The sequence below is a fragment of the Cetorhinus maximus genome, chromosome 14, assembly GCF_964194155.1.
Source record: "Cetorhinus maximus chromosome 14, sCetMax3.hap1.1, whole genome shotgun sequence".
NCBI lineage: Eukaryota > Metazoa > Chordata > Chondrichthyes > Lamniformes > Cetorhinidae > Cetorhinus > Cetorhinus maximus.
The window spans coordinates 9,294,271-9,312,642 of NC_135892.1; the positions used below are offsets into that span (position 1 = coordinate 9,294,271).

Below are 18,372 nucleotides of genomic sequence, written 5' to 3' on the forward strand. Positions count from 1 at the left end.
AGGCTACAAAGTGACATAGATAGGTTAAGTGAGCGGGCAAAGATCTGGCAAATGGAGTATAATGTGGGCAAATGTGAAATTGTTCATTTTGGCAGGAAAAATAAGAAAGATTATCTAAATGGTGAGAGATTGCAGTGCTCTGAGATTCAGAGGGATCTGGGTGTCCTAGTGCATAAATCACAAAAGGTTAGTAAGCTGGTAATTAGGAAAGCTAATAGAATGTTATCATTTGTGAGGGGAATTGATTACAAAAGTAAAGGGGTTATGCTTCAGTTGTACAGGACATTGGCGAGATCATATCTGGAGTATTGTGTACAGTACTGATCTCCTTATTTAAAGACATAATGCATTAGAAGCAATTCAGAGAAGGTTTACTAGACTAATACCAGGAATGGGCAGGTTGTCTTATGAGGAAAGGTTGGACAGGTTAGGCTTGTATCCATCGGAATTAAGAAGAGTAAGAGGCGACCTAATTGAAACCTTTAAGATCCTGAGGGGTCTGGACAGGGTGGATGTGGAGAGGATGTTTCCTCCTGTGGGAGAATCTAGAACTAGGAGTCACTGTTTAAAAATAAGGGGTCGCTCATTTAAGACAGAAGTGAGGAGAAATTTTTCTCTGAGGGTTGTGAGTCTTTGAAACTCTCTTCCTGGAAAGGAAGTGCAAGCAGAGCATTTGAATATTTTTAAGGTAGAGCTAGATAGATTCTTGATTAACAAGTGGGTGAAAGGTTATCGGGGGTAGGCAGGAACGTGGGATTGAGGTTACATTCAGATCAGCCATGATCTTATTGTCTCATTGAATAGTGGAGCAGGCTCAAGGGGCCGAGTGGCCTACTCCTGCTCCTAATTCATATGTTCGTATGTACCAGGACATCCAGATCCCTCTGCAGAGTTTTGCAATCTTTTACCATTTAAACAATATACTGCTTCTCTATTCTTCCTGTCAAAGTGGACAAGTTCACATTTTCCCACATTATATGAAAAGTAAAAGGGTGGTAAAAGGAGGAGTGATCAGGAGGCTGATTAGGGACCAAAACTGGGATTTATGCATATAGCCAGAAGGCAAAGCTGAGGTATTAAATGAATACTTTGCACCTGTCTTTTCCAAGGAAGAAGAGGCTACCCAGGCCATGGTGAGAGAGGAGGTAATTCAGACACAGGAAGGGTTTTGGTTTAAAATTGATAAAGAGGTGATATTGGATAGGCTGCCTATACTTAAAAGTTGATAACCCACCAAGATTGGATGAGATGCATCCAAAGATACTGAGGGAAGTGAGAGTGGAAATTGCAGAGGCACTGGCCATAATTTTTCAGTCTTCCTTAGCCTCAGGGGTGGTGCCAGAGGACTGGAGAATTGCAAATGTTACACCCTTGTCAAAAAAGGGTGTAAAGATAAGCCCATCAACTACAGGTCAGTCATTTTAACTTTGGTGGCAGGGAGATTTCTAGAAAAAATAATTACAGACAAAATTAATAGTCACTGGACAAATGCAAGTTAATTAAGGAAAACCAGCATGGATTTCTTAAGGGAAAATCATGTTTAATTAACTTGCCTGAGTTTTTTGAAGCCGTGACAGCAAAGTTTGATGAGGACAGTGTTGTTGATGTGGTGTACATGGACTTCCAGAAGGCATTTGATACAGTGCCACACAACAGACTTGTGAGCAAAGTTACAGCTCATCGAATAACAGGGAAAGTGGCAACATGGATATGAAATTGGCAGAGAAGTAATGGTTAATGGATGTTCTCTGGGCTGGAGGAAGGTTTGCAATGGAGTTCCCCAGGAGTCAGTGTTGAGACCCTTGCTTTTCCTGATATACATTAATTATCTAGAGCTTGGTGTACAGGTAACAATTTCAAAATCTGTAGATGATACGAAACTTGGAAGCATTGTGAACTGTGAGAAGGATAGTGTAGAACTTCAAAAGATCATAGACAAGTTGGTGGAGTGGGCAGACAGGTGGCAGATGAAGTTCAATGCAAAGAAATGTGAAATGTTTGTTTTTGGTAGGAAGAACATGGAGAGATAATATAAAATAGAGGATATAACTCTAAAGGGGGGCGTAGGAGCAGAGGGACCTGGGTGTATATGTGCATAAGTCATTGAAAGTGGCAGGACAGGTGGAGAGTGCAGTTAAAAAAAGCATACAGTGTCCGAGACTTATAGGACACGGAGTACAAGAGCAAGGTGGTCATGTTGAACTTGCATAAGAATTAGACTGTTATGTGAAAAGGAAGAATGTGCAGGGTTATGGGGAGGAAGGCAAGAGAATGGCACAAAGTAAATTGCTTATTTGGAGAGCTGGTGCATACATGATGGGCCAAATGGCCTCCTTCTGTGCTGCAACAATTCTGTGATTCTCTGATTATATGCCATCTGCCAATGTTTTGCCTACTCACTTAATCTATCTAAATCCCTTTGTAGATTCCGTGTCCTCCTCACAATTTAGTCTCCTACCTATCTTTGTGTCATCAACAAATTTAGCAATCATATATTCAGTCCCTTCATCCAAGCCATTTATATAGATTGTAAATAACTGTGGCCCCAGCACTGATCCCTGTGGCACTCCACAGGTTACAGCTTGCCAACCCATAAATTACCCATTTATCCCTACTCTCAGCTTTCTGTTAGCTAACCAATCCTCTATCCATGGTAATATGTTATCCCGACACCATGAGCTCTTATTTTGTGTAGTAACCGTTGATGCGACACCCCTTAGGCACTGGTGTTAACTGTATCAATTGAAGGTAAATATTGAAGGTGGAAGGGCATTGATTGGATAGCTACTAGAGCACATATAAAGAGATACTTACTGACAAAAGAGTTGAGAGGAGTCAGGAGATATATACCTGTCATGTTTCACTCTGAATAAATCTATCCCAAGTAAAAATTGGCTTTGGATTCTTCATTCACCAACTGGCTATCAGGAGTATAACAATTATGGCAGGTGACCAAAAGATTAGTCAAAGTGGTAGATTTTAAGGAGCTTCTTAAAGGAGGAGCGAGAAGTAGAGTCCACCAAATGATGATTACCTTTGTTCTTCAGTGTCTTCATCGGCATCTTCTGGTAAATTTTTGTCTAGCAATTCTACAGGTCCACACAATTCCTCTTCTTTCATCTTTTTCTTTCCAAATTCTGACGGGTAGATCTAAAGTAAGCATATTAGCCAATTTTAAAATTATTCTCAGTTACATGTTATGTGTTCCCAGTGGATAAATGATATTCTTTAAAAATTAGCTTTTTGGGAAGATCCAAGTTCAAGCCTAATGTGTGTTTTTAACTAAGGGGTGTGTTTAGTCACCTCTGCTGGAGAAAAGGACGGTCATTCCTTTCATTAGTCAAAATACAAAATGAAACAAGGCTATTTGTCACAACCAGTTATTGTTGGCTTTTATCCTCCATTTGAGTGATTGTCTTAATCCCATGGTTTCATTCTTTTTCCATATTATGTTATTCCCCACTTCTTCAAAGACCCATCTAAAGCTATCCTTCAATGTTGGAATGCTTCAATTGTTAACTCCAGTAGTGCAATCCACAGCCTTTACACTCTTACATAAAAGCCTCTCCTGCTTGTGGTCTAAAATCTTTTCAATTAAAATATTGGGTCAGTCATTTCATGCAACTTATGAACATGTTGCTGTAAGTGGTGAACATCACAATTTTAAAATTATATCTACAGCACCCTCTGCTGGATTAAAGCCCAGAAACTCTGCTCTCATTGTGGATAATCCTTTCACCAACATGGACTTCAGAATTTAGTGGTAATATACAAAAGAGGGACGGATAATTCACCACCCTAAGAAATTAGGTTTCTCTTTTTTTATTGTTAAATCACACCCAAATCTGTCAATACTTTTAAATTAAAAGATTTTTAGGTTATTATGGAATACATGGAGTGTACATTTAGTCAGTTGAACATTATTGTGACTTCTGCACCCCTTTAAATAAAACATACAAAGGAGGTCCCAAAATCTCCAACTGAAGACGCACTCTAAACAGTTGTTCTCCAGCGATCTAGGAGGTAATGTGTTGGACAGAAATTATTCATTCTGTGTAGAAAAAGGAAATGTAACCAAGAATGTGGCATACCATCTAAAATGGCCATCCATGGTCTGGAAGACGGCAACACCAGGAGCTGCCATGTGGTTGAATACGCCCAAAATATTTTGCCCACTCATCCATCCAAATGGTGGTGGTCGACATGAAAACTTCCAAATGTTAAACTGGTGTAAATCACTGGTTAGACCGGAGCTAGAATACTGCATCCAATTTCAAGCATCACTGTTTAGCACATCAAGGGGCTGGAGTGGATGCAGAAGAGACTTGCTAGGATTATACCAAGGATGAGGGACTTCAGTCATGTGGAGAGATTAGAGAATCTGTGGCTGTCCTTCTTAAAGCAGAGAAAGAGGTTTAATAGAAATGTTTAGAATTACGAAGGGTTTTAGTAAATAAGGAAAAACGGTTTCCATTGGCAGAAAGGTCAGTAATCAGAGAACACAAATTTAAGAACCAGTGGAGAATTCAGGTTTTTTTTTTAAATGCAGCAAGGTGTTATAATCTGGAACATGCTGCCTGAAAGGGTGTTGTGAGCAGATTCAACAGTAACATGCAAAAAGGAACTGGGTTAATACTTAAGAGAATTACGGAATAGTTACAGCACAGAAGGAGGCCAATCAGCCTGTCCTGTCCGTGCCAGCTCTCCATAAAAGCTAGTCCCACTCACCCACTTTTTCCTTGTAGCCCTGCATATTATCTGAATAAAAACAATTATCCAATTTCCTTTTGAAAGCCACAATTGAATCTGCCTCCACCACACTCTGAGGCAGTGCATTCCAAATCCTAACCACTGGCTGCACAAAATAAAGATTTTCCTCATGTTGCTTTTGGTTCTTTTGTTGTTCACTTTAAAAACATTTACAAGGCTATGGGGAAAGAGCAGGGAAGTGGGACTGATTAGATAGCTCTTTCAAAGATCTGGCATGGGCATGAAGACTGAATGGCCTCTTTCAGTGCTGCGGACAACATGATTCATTCAAAAAGGTAATATAATTATCAGCATGCAAGCCAACATTTTAGTGTATGAATGGAGATTTGCTTACTCCCTTTATTCTGAAGATGCACAATGTCATCAGAACTCTCCCAATCAGCACCTATAATTCCAATTTTAAAAGAATGTATATGTTGCTTAGCAGTAGCTCTTTTAATTATTCCAATACACGACTCTAACTATTCTTGACCATCAAAATAACCTTACTCTGCTCTCCAAATTCTTTTACCTGTGCATGTGTCACAAACGTAAGAGGTGAGGTGAGAGTGACTGCCCTTGAAATCAAGGCATTATTTGAAAGGCATCATGGAGCCCTAGCAAAACTGGTCAATGGAAATCAGGAGGAAAACTCTCCACCAGTTGCAGTCAGAGCTAGCAGAAAGGAAGATAGTCGTGGTTGTTGGAGGTCAATCATCTCAGGCCCAGGTCATCGTTGCAGGAGTTCCTCAGGATAGTGCCCTAGGCCCAAACATCTTCAGCTGCTTCAACAATGACCTCCCCTCCATCATAAGGTCAGAAATGGGGATGTGCGCTGATGATTCCACAATGCTCAACATCATTTGTGACTCCTCAGACACTGAAGCAGTCAGTGTCCATATGCAGCAAAACCTAGGCAACATTCAGGCTTGGGCTCTTAAGTGGCAAGTAACATTTGTTGATGGCAATGACCATCTCCAACAAAAGAGGACATAACCATCTCCCCATGACATTCAGTGGCATTACCACCACTGAATCCCCTATCAACATCCTAGGTATTAACAAAGACCAGAAACTGAGCTGGACCATCCATATAAATACTGTGGCTACCAAAGCAGGTCTATGCCGGGAATTCAAAGATGAGTAACTCACCCCCTGACTCTCCAAAGCCTGTCCATCATCTACAAGGCACAAGTCAGGAGTGTGATGGAAAATTCTCCACTTTCCTGGATGAGTGCAGCTCCAACAACATTTGAGAAGCTTGACACCATCCAGGATAAAGCAGCCCGCTTGATTGGAACCCCATCTACCAGCTTAAACATTCACTCCCTCCACCACCAATGCATAGTGGCAGCAGTATGCACTATTTACAAGATGCACTGCAACAACTCACCAAAGCTCCTTCGACAGCACCTTCCAATCCCATGACCTCTATCACCTAGAAGGACAAGGGCAACAAATACATGGGAACACCACCACCTGCCAGTTCCCGTCCAAGTCACACACCATCCTGACTTGGAACTATATCACTGTTCCTTCACTGTCACTGGGTCAAAATCCTGCAACTCCCTTCCTAACAGCTCCGTGGGTGTACCGACACCATGGGCAGGATTTTCCCGTCAGCGAGCGAGGGGCGGGACCCACTCGCCAACGCGTAAAATGATGCGCGGTGACGTCGGGCAGAACTCCCAACGTCACTGTGCCCCATTTAAACTTTCAGGTAGACGGGGGCTCAGCAAAATCAGCTGTGCACCCGCCAACCTGTCAATGGCCAATTGAGGCCATTGACAGAGTAATTAAACTAATTAATAGACCTGCCTGTCTAACCTTAAGGTTGGCGGGCAGGCCAGGAGCCCAGGCGGGAATTAGAAAAAGCATGAAACCTCCTCCACGGGCGGGATGAGGTTTCACGTAGGTTTTTAAAAATTTAATTAAAGTTTTTAAAAAAAGTTATGGACATGTCCCAACTCGTGACAGTGTCACATGAGGGGACATGTCAGGGATTTTTTTTTTCTCTAATTTTAATATTTTCTTACTGTAGAGCTGATCTCCCCGAGGCAGCACTTAGCCTCAGGGAGATGAGTGTGCTCTTTCATGCGCATGTGTGAAAGAGCGCACTCTCGGGTTTAGGGACTCCACCCCACCCTGGCCGTACAGAGAGCGCACAGCGCTTCTGTGCGGATGTCACGCTGGGCGGGCCAATTAAGGCCCGCCACGTAAAATGGCGCCACGCCCCCGATCGGGGGCACTGATCGGAGGCACGCCTGTGCGCGCCCGCACTTCAATTTCGCCCCCGACTGGGGGGAAAATCCTGCTGCATGTCCACATCCCATGAAAGAATAAAACAAACTAAAAATAAGATCATTCCTTAGGGAGAAACCAGAAAATAACTGTGGGAGTTCAAAGATTGTAACTTCTAAATGTTAATTAGTGGCATAGACAAGACAAAGCCACACGCCAGCTTATGTCACCATACCACAATTATGCAGATGGAGGAGACTGCTGAGTTATTGTAGATGTCTGACAATGTAGAGTAACTTCCTAGTGTTTGAGATCCTTGCTGCAGATCCACCACTGTCTCTGCACTAGTCACACCAAGTTAAATACTTCCATGAATTTTCTCCTAGCTTTGTTCAACAAAAATGCCATAGTGACACTCCAAAGCCATGATGATGTCCAAGATACATCTATAATCACAGAAATTTGAGGACACGAGCCAGCCATCTCAGCCCAATGCTCCACACTAACTACTCTAACCTCTTGTTCCCATCCTTTCTAAAACAGTGTGACTTGCACTTAATCTGATCACAAAAATAACCACAAACAGCTCCGTCAAAATTTATGTACCCATTTCTCTCCCTGCACAAATTTTAAAATAAACATTTTCTCCTGAATTCTGTTCCATTTGTCAGTCCATGTTCCCCAAGGGCAAAAATCTGCTTCCCATGCCTCTGATTATAGTGCTCCTGGCTGGTGAGGAGATTGGAAAGAGCAATGAAATTATGCCAGGAATTGTAACATTTAAGGTATTCCCAAATTCCACCATTACCAATGTAGACAGTTAGATTACCAATATGCAAGCACCTTTTCAAATCATTTTTAACTTGCTAGGAGAAGCAGTTTAACATTTACATTTTGCTAAAGTTGCTTTAAGTTAAATATTGGGAAGACTGAAGTCATTATTTTTGGTATCTTCTCCAAACTCCGTTCCTGAGTGACCAACTACACCCCTCTCCGTGGCAACAGTCTGAGATTAAGCCAGTCTGTTTGGAATCTTGGTGTTGCATTTGATCATGAGATGAGTGTCCAACCTCATATTCACGCCATCACTAGGGGCTGCCTGTTTCCATCTCCATAACATGGCCCAAGTTCACCCATCTTAGCTCATCTGCGGCCAAAACCCTAATCCATGCCTTCATTACCCCCAGACTCAACAATTAAAATGCACTCCTGGTTGGCTTCCCACAGTCTAACTCCATAAACTTGAGGTCATCCAAAACTCTGCTGCCCGTGTCTTAACTCACACCAAGTCATGTTCCCCCCATCACCCCTGTGCTCACTGACCTACATTAGCTCCCAGTCAGGCAACATCTTGATTTTAAAATTCTCAACCTTGATTTCAAATCCCTCTATGGCCTTATCCCTCACTATCTCTGTAATCTCCCCCAGCCCCACAAACTTCTGAGATATCTGCGCTCCTCTAATTCTGGCCTCTTCTGCATCCCAGATTTTAATCACTCCACCATTGGCGGCTGAGCCTTCATTTGCCTAGGCCCTAAGCTCTTGAATTCCCGCCATAAGCCTCTCAAACTCGCTTTCCTCGTTTAAGACACTCCTGAAAACCTACCTTTTTGACCAAGCTTTTGCTCATCTGACCTAATATCTCCTTATGTGGCTCAGCGTTATAATTTGTTTTATAATGCTCCTGTGAATCTCCTTGGGATATTTTATTATGTTAACGAGCTATTTAAGTATAAGTTGTTCTTGGAGTTAAATCACAATATGGAATGGGGGGGTTGGTTAAAAACAACTAGTGAAAAAAAAATGGAAAAGTTTAAAAACACTCACCTTCACAGACAACACCACACCTCCTTGAGGGATGAAAGAATTAAATAATACCAACAGGTCATTTGCTTTTATTTTATCCCAGTCAATGTTGCAAACTGCTAATCGTTGAGTCACCTATCAAGTAAAACAGGATGAGTGTTATTGAAAGCTTGTGAAAACCCCCCCACTTTTCAAATTATTTTATAGAATTTAATGATTCAAAAATTAGATATGATCTTAAAATCTCAATATTTTTATTTACAGCCTACGTGAACAAATGAAACAAAAACAACAATTCCAGGATGTACCGTATCTCCACGTGGAGCATCCTTAGCCAGCTCTCCCCAGCCATGTTCAATCTCTGGGTCCTTTGATGATAGGTCAAGATATTCATCTTCATCAGAGCTTGTTTCAACATTCCCTTTCCCTCTGGCTAAGTCTGGCTCACTGTCACTGTCAGTGTTCTCCGCGGATAATTCCTCATCATCTTCACTGTCTCCTGTTTCTTCATCTTCCTCCTCCTGGCTCTGGCTACCTGACCCTGAAGATTCTTGCTCAAACCAACTGTCTTCGCCATGATCACTGTCATCTTGACAGGTGCCATTGCTTTCTGAAATACGAAAACAATTACACAAGTATTTAATTGGAGGCATTTCCGTTTCTCATTTCAACAGAGCTAAGTTCCGGACAGCTGTTTAAAAAACCAATGTGAAAGGAAGCACTCAGAACATTGATAGGGAAAGCTGGTAGCACACAGCTGACGAGTCAGAAAACAGAGTCAATGTTTTAGGTTTGTGTCCTTCGGCAGAATTTTGGCCAAAGTTATTTCCCCAAAACTTTGACTGTGGTCTCCACAGATGCGACTGAGGCGTCATGTTTTTGTAGCATCTCCTGTTTCTGTCAGAATTCCAGCATTTACAATATTTTGCTTTTTATTTACATTGGTTAGGTCCTATCCTCTTTACTGGAAATTGGAGAAGTTGGGACCGTTTTCCTTGGAGGAGACAAGGTTGAGAGGAGATTTGATACAGGATTTCAAAACCCTGGGGGGGTCTGGACAGAATAGATAGGGAGAAACTTTTTCCACAGGTGGGAGGATTGAGAACGATGGGGCACAGATTTAACATTGCTGGTAAAATAAGCAATGGAGACATGCAGAGAAACCTATTCGCCCAGCAAGTGATTAAGATCTGGAATACACTGCCTGAGACTGTGATGGAGGCACAGTCAGTTGAGGCATTCTAGAGGGAAGTGGATTATTATGTGAAAAGGAAGAATGTGCAGGGCTATGAGGAGAAGGCAGGGGAGTGTCACCAGGGGCATTGCTCAGTAGGAGGGTCGTCGCAGACATGACGGGTCAAATGGCCTCCTTCTCTGCTGTGACAATTCTGTAATTCTGCGAAAACTGTCCGACAAAAAGGTGTAAAAATATTTTAAAAACTGAACAGCTCAGAGTTCAGTTTGTAATCTGCAGGTCCAATTTAATCCTTAATATTTACTGATGAAATGGTTTTTGAATTTTTATTAACGTAAGAAACACTTTTCCCCTGTGCAATCAGACGGCCACAAAACATAAACAAGAAGTTAAGCAAAGTTTCTTGGACTGATAGAAAATGGGGAGTGGTATCCCATAGTTATAGTCAGAGTTATAGCAGCACACAAGGCTGCCATTTGGCCCATCATGTCCATGCTAGCTCACTGTAGAGCAATCCAGTCAGTCCCATTCTGCCTTGGAGCAAAGGAGGTTGAGGGGAGTTTTGATAAGAGGCGTACAAGATTATAACAGATTTAGATAAGGTAGACCAAGAATAGCTTTTCCCTTTAGATGATGGAATGGGACGAGGGCCATAGGTTTAAGGTTTTGGGTACGTGAGGAACAGCTTTTCTACGCAGCGTAATGACCCGGAACTTGCTATCCACGAGGGTGGAGAAAGCAGAGACTATCAATGATTGGAAAAGGAAATTGGATGGGTTCGAGGGAAATAAACTTGTAGGGCTGCGGGGACAGAATGGGGGAATCGGTCTGACTATGCCGGGACCGCTGTTCACTGGTTCCATCAATGATTTGGGTTCAGGATTGGAGTATAGTGTCGAAATTTGCAGATGATACCAAATTGATGGGTTGGTGGCAGGGGATGGGGGTGGTGTGAGCAGGTGGCGGATCTAATAATGTGGAGGACTGCACCAAAATACAGGAAGCCACTGATTTGCAGATGGGCAGATAAGCACCAAATTAAGTAGAATAAAGCAAAGTGTTAGGTGGTTTATTTTGGTAGGAGGTATAAGGATATTGATTCCTTGGAAGATAAGAATTTTAATGCGATAAGGAACAAAGAGATTGGGGGATACCAATATATAAATTATCAAAAGGTAGCAACAAAAGTTACAGTCATAAAAAGTGCAAATAAAGTCCAAGAGGAATATAGAGTACAAAAGTAGAGAGGTCGTGTATAATTTATGTAGATCTGTTGTTAGACTACACTTGGGAGTGCCGTGAATGTTTCTGATCTCCAAAATACTAAAAAACGTATTGGAATACTGGAGAAAATGCAGAAAAAATTTGACACAAATATTACCAGAATTGAGGAAGTGAAGATATAGCAGGATAACACTCTTTGCTCAGGGTTAGAGGAGAGGTGACCCTGTGGAGATCTTCCAAATTGTGGAAGGGTTCAAAAGGGTGGATGCAGACAAATAAGGCGGCCACTAATAGATCAAATGAGTTGTGCAGAATCGCCTGTCTCTGTGCTGTAGATCCTAGGTAATTTTATGTCAAACCAGATGCTTTACAACCTCGGTGCCATATTTGATCCCGAGATGAGTTCCAAACACATCTGTGTCATCACCACCTATTTCCACCTCCGTATCATCTGACTTCATCACATTCCAGCTCATCCATTGCCGAAACCCTCATCCACATCTTTGTTACCACAAGACATAATAATTTCACGCACTCCTGACTAGTCTTCTACATTTACCCTCTGTAAATTTTAGTCCATCCAAAACCCTACTCCATCCTTACTTGTGCCAAGTCCCATTCACCCATCTGCTCATTGACCTACATCGGCTTCCGGTTAAACAAACAAAACCTCAATTTTAAAATTCTCGTCTTTCTTTTCAAATCCTTCCATGTCCTCACGCCTCCATATCTCTGTAATCTTTCCAGCCCTACAAATCTCTAAGATATCTGGTTCACTCATTCAATGCTGGCCTCTTGCACATCCACCATTGGTAGCCATGCCTTCAGCTGCTTAAGTCCCAAAATGCTGGAATGCACCCACCCCCAAACTTTTCGAATTCTCTTTGCGCCTTTAAGATATTCCTTAAAGCCTACCTCTTTGACCAAGCTTTTGTGACCTTATAGCACTTGAAACAATTTGGGATGTTTTATTACTTTAAAGGTGCCACAAAAATACAAAAACAAAAATAGCTGGAAAAACTCAGCAGGTCTGACAGCATCTGTGGAAAGGAATACAGTTAACATTTCGAGTTCGTATGACTCTTCATCAGAACTGAGGAAAAATAGAAATGTGGTGAAATATAAGCTGGTTGAGGGGGGTGGGACAGGTAGAGCTGGATAGAGGGCCAGTGATAGGTGGAGGCAAAGAAGAGATTGCCAAAGATGTCATAGACAAAAGGACAATGGGGTGTTGATATTATCTAAGGAATGTGCTAATGGTGACATTAGGGGTAGAAAGCAAGTGACAGATGGCCCTAGTGGGGGTGGGGTGGGGGGAAGGGATCGAAATAGGCTAAAAGGTGGAGATGAAACAATGGATGGGAATACATTTAAAAATAATGGAAATAGGTGGGAAAAGAAAAATATATTTTAAAAATATATTTTAAAAATATAAATTATTAGAAAAAGGGGGTTCAGAAAGGGGGTGGGGATGGAGGAGAGAGTTCATGATCTGAAGTTGCTGAACTCGATATTAAGTCCAGAAGGCTGGAAAGTGCCTAGTCGGAAGATGAGGTGCTGTTCCTCCAGTTTGCGTTGAGCTTCACTGGAACAATGCAGCAGGCCAAGGACGGACATGTGGGCATGAGAGCAGGGTGCAGTGTTGAAATGGCAAGCGACAGGAAGGTCTGGGTAATGCTTGCGGAGAGACCAAAGGTGTTCAGCAAAGCGGTCACCCAGTCTGCGTTTGGTCTCTCCAATGTAGAGGAGACCACATTGGGAGCAGCGAATGCAGTAGACTAAATTGAGGGAAGTGCAAGTGAAATGCTGCTTCACTTGAAAGGAGTGTTTGGGCCCTTGGACGGTGAGGAGGGGGGGAAGTAAAGGGGGCAGGTGTTGCACCTTCTGCGGTTGTATGGGAAGGTGCTGTGGGAGGGGGTTGAGGTGTTGGGGGTGATGGAGGAGTGGACCAAGGTGTCCCAGAGGGAACGATCCCTGTGGAATGCTGCTGGGGGGGTGAAGGGAAGATGTGTTTAATGGTGGCATCATGCTGGAGTTAGCGGAAATGGCGGAGGATGATCCTTTGAATGCAGAGGCTGGTAGGGTGATGTGAGGACAAGGGTTCTGGGAGGGAGAGGAAGGTGTGAGGGCGGATGCGCGGGAGATGGGCTGGACACGGCTGAGGGCCCTGTCAACCACCGTGGGTGGGAAACCTCGATTAAGGAAGAAGGAAGACATGTCAGAGTTTTGGAAAGTGGCATCATCAGAACAGATGCGACGGAGGCAAAGGAACTAAGAAATGGGATGGAGTCCTTACAGGGAGCGGGGTGTGAGGAGCTGGAGTCTGGTAGCTGTGGGAGTCGGTAGGCTTGTAATGAATATTGGTGGACAGTCTATCACCAGAGATAGAGACAGAGAGGTCAAGGAAGGGAAGGGAAGTGTCAGTGATGGACCATGTGAAAATGATGGAGGGGTGGCAATTGGAAGCAAAATTATTCCAGGTCCAGATAAGAGTAGGAAGCGGCACCGAAGCAGTCATCGATGTACCGGAGAAAGAGTTGTGGGAGGGGGCCTGAGTAGGACTGGAACAAGGAATGTTCCACATACCCCATAAAGAGACAGGCATAACTGGGGCCCATGCGGGTACTCATAACCACACCTTTTATTTGGAGGAAGTGAGACGAGTTTAAGGAGAAATTATTCAGTGAGAGAACAAGTTCAGCCAGACGGAGGAGAGTGGCGGTGGATGGGGATTGTTTGGACCTCTGTTCGAGGAAGAAGCTAAGGGCCCTCAGACTGTCCCGGTGGGGGATGGAGGTGTAGAGGGATTGGATGTCCATGGTGAAGAGGAGGCGGTTGGGGCCAGGGAACTGGAAATTGTTGATATGACGTAGGACGTCAGTGGATTCCCGGATGTAGGTGGGAAGAGACTGGACAAGGAGAGAGAGAATGGAGTCAAGATAGCAAGAAATAAGTTCCGTGGGGCAGGAACAGGCTGACACGATTGGTCTGCCGGGACAGTTCTTTTTGTGGATTTTGGGGAGGAGGTAGAAACGGGCTGTCCAAGGTTGGGAGATTATGAGGTTGGAAGCTGTGGAGGGAAGATCTTCAGAGGACATGAAGTCAGTGACAGTCCTGGAAACAATGACTTGATGTTCAGTGGTGGGGTCGTGGTCCAGGGGGAGATAGGATGAAGTGTCTGCGAGTTGATGCTCAGCCTCTGCGAGGTAGAGGTCAGTGCACCTGACAACAACAGGATCACCTGTGTCAGCAGGTTTGATGACAAAGTCAGGGCTGGACCTGGGAGAACGGAGTGCGGTAAGTTCAGAAAGAAACAGGTTAGAGTGGGTGAGAGGAGCAGAGAAATTGAGACGACTGATGTCACGCCAACAGTTCTCAATGAAAAGATCAAGAGCAGGTAAGAATCCAGAGGGAGGGGTCCAGGTGGAGGGAGAATATTGGAGGCGGATAAAAGGGTCCTTTGAACGGGGAGAGGACTCCTGCCCAAAGAAGTGAGCACGGAGACGAAGGCGGCGGAAGAAGAGTTCAGTATTGTGCGGAGCCCGAAATTCATTGAGGTGAGGGCGTAAGGGTATGAAGCGGAGTCCTTTGCTGAGCACTGAACGTTCAGCATCAGAGAGGGAAAGGTCAGGGGGTATGGTGAATACACGGCCGGGGCTGGGATTGGAAGACGGGATGGGGTCAGAGGGACAGGCAATACAAGTTTTTGTAGTATCAGAACTCCCTGCTCTTCTTCAAATAGAGTCCCAAGATCTCTTTTTTTTGTTCTTTAACAGGACATGGGTAAAGCTGGCAAGGCCAGCATTTTTATTGCCCGTCCCTAATTACCCTTGAGAAGATGGTATGCGCTGCCTTATTGAACCACTGCAGTCTACGTGGTGTTGGTACACTCACAGTGCTGTTAGGGAAGGCAGTTCCAGGACTTTGACCAAGCGACAGTGAAGGAACGGCAACAAAGTTCCAAGTCAGGATGCTGTTTGGCTTGGAGGGGAATTCCATCTGGTGGTTTCCCATGCATCTGCTGTCCTTGTCCGATAGAGGTCGTGAGAGCCTTGGTGAGTTGCTGAAGTGCATTTTGTAGATGGTACACGCTGTTGCCACTCGGCCTCAGTGGTGGAGGGAGTGCCAATCAAGCGGGCTGCTTTGTCTTGGATGGTATCGAGCTTCTTGAATGTTGTGGGAGCTGCGGGCTCCAGGCAAGTGGAGAGTATTTCATCACGCTCCTGACTTGTACCTTGTAGATGGTGAACAGGCTTTGGGGAGTCAGGAGGTGACTTACTCTCTGCAGAATTCCCAGCCTAGGACCTGCTCTTGTAGCCGTGGTATTTATATAGCTGATCCAGTTCAGTTTCTGGTCAATAGTAACTCCTATGATGTTGACAGTAGGGGATTCAGTGATGGTAATGCTATTGAATGTCAAGGGGAGATTCAATCTTACCTCCATGTGAGCAGATAAATGTCAGATCTGAAAGACAGCACCTCCAACAATGCTGCACTTCCTTATTAATGCACTGGATTGTCAGGCTAGAATATGCCCTCAACTCTGTAGTGCGGCATAAACTTACAATCTTCTGACTTACAGCTATAAGTGCTACCAACTCAATCAAGCTAAAACTCATAACCATGTCTGAAACAAAACTGCTGATTTCGAAGCTGTTGGAGGAAATATAAGGGAAATTGATGCCAATAGCTAACCCAAGGAAACTAACAGCAAACAGAATTTAAGTTTCAAACTCAAAGCAAAAAGATAGTTGAATACTTCTTACACACTTTCGGGAGTGTATATTGGCCTTGGAGGGAGTGCAGTGTAGATTTACCAGGAGCAGGCTCGAGGGGCCAAGTGGCCTACTCCTGCTCCTAATTCGTATGTTCGATACCTGGATTCCATAGGTCAAATTACAAGGAGAGATTATACAAACTAGGGTTGTATTCCCTGGAATTGAGAAGGTTAAGGGGTGATTTGATCAAAGTTTTCAACATGTTAAGGGCAAGAGAGAGAGCCAGAAACTATTTCCACTGGCTGGAGAATCTAGGACTAGAAGACAGAGTCTAAAAATTAGAGCCAAACCTTTCAGGAGTGAAATTAATAAACACTGCTTCACACAAAGGCTGGCAGAAGTCTGAAACTCTCTTCCGCAAACAGCAATTGATGTTCGATCAATTATTAATTTGGAATCTGAGATTGACAAATTTTTGTTAACCAATGTTAAGGAATACACGGCAACAGGCTTGCAGAGCTACGGCCTCCACCTGTACCTACGTTCAAAAATATCCAGTTCAATAGGTGAAGAATAACAAGAATATTAAATGTTTGCATAAGCGACAACAGCATACATTTCACATACTAGGATGAAGTTTCAAATGAAAAATGTGAACAAACAAATGAAACGAACTGATACATGTGGGAATGTATGATGCTTGGGGGATTTATTTTTGCAGGGGGCCGGTCTCAAGCTCAATGAGAGGAATGGAAGTAAAAAAAGGATAAAATCCAAGAAAGTTACATACCTAATTCAATTTCATCTTCTGAAGTGTTCAGACTTGTCAGACTACTTTCTTGAATCCTTGCATCTAATTGTTTCATTTTATCTTGATTTCTGTTGAAAACTTTCTTCATTTGTTTCTTCTGGGTGGAAATAGATTTCTGTTGCTTTGCACTCGTGTGCTCCATTTCTTCATCGCTGCTTTCAGAAATATCATCTTTTATTATGTCCACCTCACCTGCTGTACTTTTAAGCTTTTCCTTTTTAACAGGAGTCTTGTTAGAGACTTGAACAAGATTGTCAATCAACTCCTCAGTTTCCAATTCTTTCCCTGTTTCTTGTCTTGCCACCCCACCCACATCAGACTTTAAAAATCTCTCCTGCTTTCCCTTCTTTTTGACAAATGAGCTGCCTTTTGCATCTACGTCAGGACCGCTTTTTTCTTTCTGTTTCAATTTTTTCCCCATCCCTTTCCTTTTCTTCTTTTTGCCTTCACTTTCACCCAGGTCAGAGTCGTCGGAGTCCAAGTCATAAAATCGCTTCAGGTCCTCTGTGGTACTGTGGTTGATCGGCCTTCCTCTCTTATCCATTGTGTAATTCAGTTTGAACTTCTTGTCGTGAAACATTCCCTGAAATCTTTTATCAATCTTGATCTTGCGTTCCTTATCGGGCATTTCCCAGAACCTGGGGTCCTTCATCACCTGACTGAAGCGTCCATCGTTCAGAATTTCCTGCGATCTTGATGCCATTTTTACCCAAACTTTTGACAAAAAAAAACTGCAACAAAAAAAAACAACTTTTAACAAAAAGAGTAATCAAGAGTCCCAGAAAGACCACAGTTTAAATATATAAATTAAAAGAGAAGTGGTTATGCTGTGCTTTAGGGGCAGGGATTTTTCAAATTACGCTTTCTGAAAATGTTCTTGAGGAATAAACATTTTCTTCAATCCTTACAGAACCTTTCATGATATTCCAACTAAGGACAGGCAACCTACCGCCAAGCCTTTGCCTATCAGTCCCTTGATCTAAACAAGTCGTGTGCAAAAATATTATTTACAGACAAGTAACCTCTTCATGTTTGCAGTGCCCCTTTACCGTTGGAACTTGCCTTGTGTGGAATCACTGGCGTAAAGTTGTCCTCATACCACTCAGTCCATGGATTGGTGAACTGGAATACCTACTGCAGAGGTCCAGTTTGTAATGCTTCAATATCCAAGATGCCAAAAGTAGCTTCACACATTACTGTGATATTTATAGAAAGGTTACTTTTGAAAACGCCACGAAAACATTTGCAAAAAACGGGCCTCTTGACAAATGTCTCACTGTTTTTCGCTGATCTACGAGAGGAAAAAAATAAATAACAATCATCTATCAATGCTAACAAAAACTGGTCGTCAGTAATTGCTCTGAAAACCAAATACTTCCCAAAATTGGAAATCTGAAATATAAACAGAAAATGCTGGAAATACTCAGCAAATCAGGTGTGGAGAAACACACCTTCCCAGTTCTGATAAAAGATCATCAACTGGAAATGTTAACTCTGTTTCTCTCTCCATCAATGTTGCCTGTCCTGCTGAAAGTCTGTCAACATTTTCTGCACTTATTCCCTAGTTAGACTGTTAGTCATTGGCTGTAATTGTCGTGAACACAGTTAAACTTGTAACATAAAAGTAG

At 43.0% G+C, this 18,372-nt stretch overlaps 1 protein-coding gene across 1 annotated transcript in view; it reads right to left on the reverse strand.

Annotated features, from left to right (window-relative positions):
• The window catches only part of esf1 (ESF1 nucleolar pre-rRNA processing protein), a 66,875-nt gene that overhangs the window by 47,092 nt on the left and 1,411 nt on the right, over positions 1-18,372 (reverse strand). Inside the window, exons 2-6 of the mRNA XM_078556461.1 lie at positions 17,807-18,035; positions 16,724-17,475; positions 9,105-9,406; positions 8,818-8,931; positions 3,035-3,150 (exon numbers count right to left, since the gene is read on the reverse strand). Coding sequence (XP_078412587.1) covers positions 3,035-3,150; positions 8,818-8,931; positions 9,105-9,406; positions 16,724-17,447 — 1,256 coding nt within the window. The 5' untranslated portion in view covers positions 17,448-17,475; positions 17,807-18,035. The remainder of the gene's footprint in view (positions 1-3,034; positions 3,151-8,817; positions 8,932-9,104; positions 9,407-16,723; positions 17,476-17,806; positions 18,036-18,372) is intronic.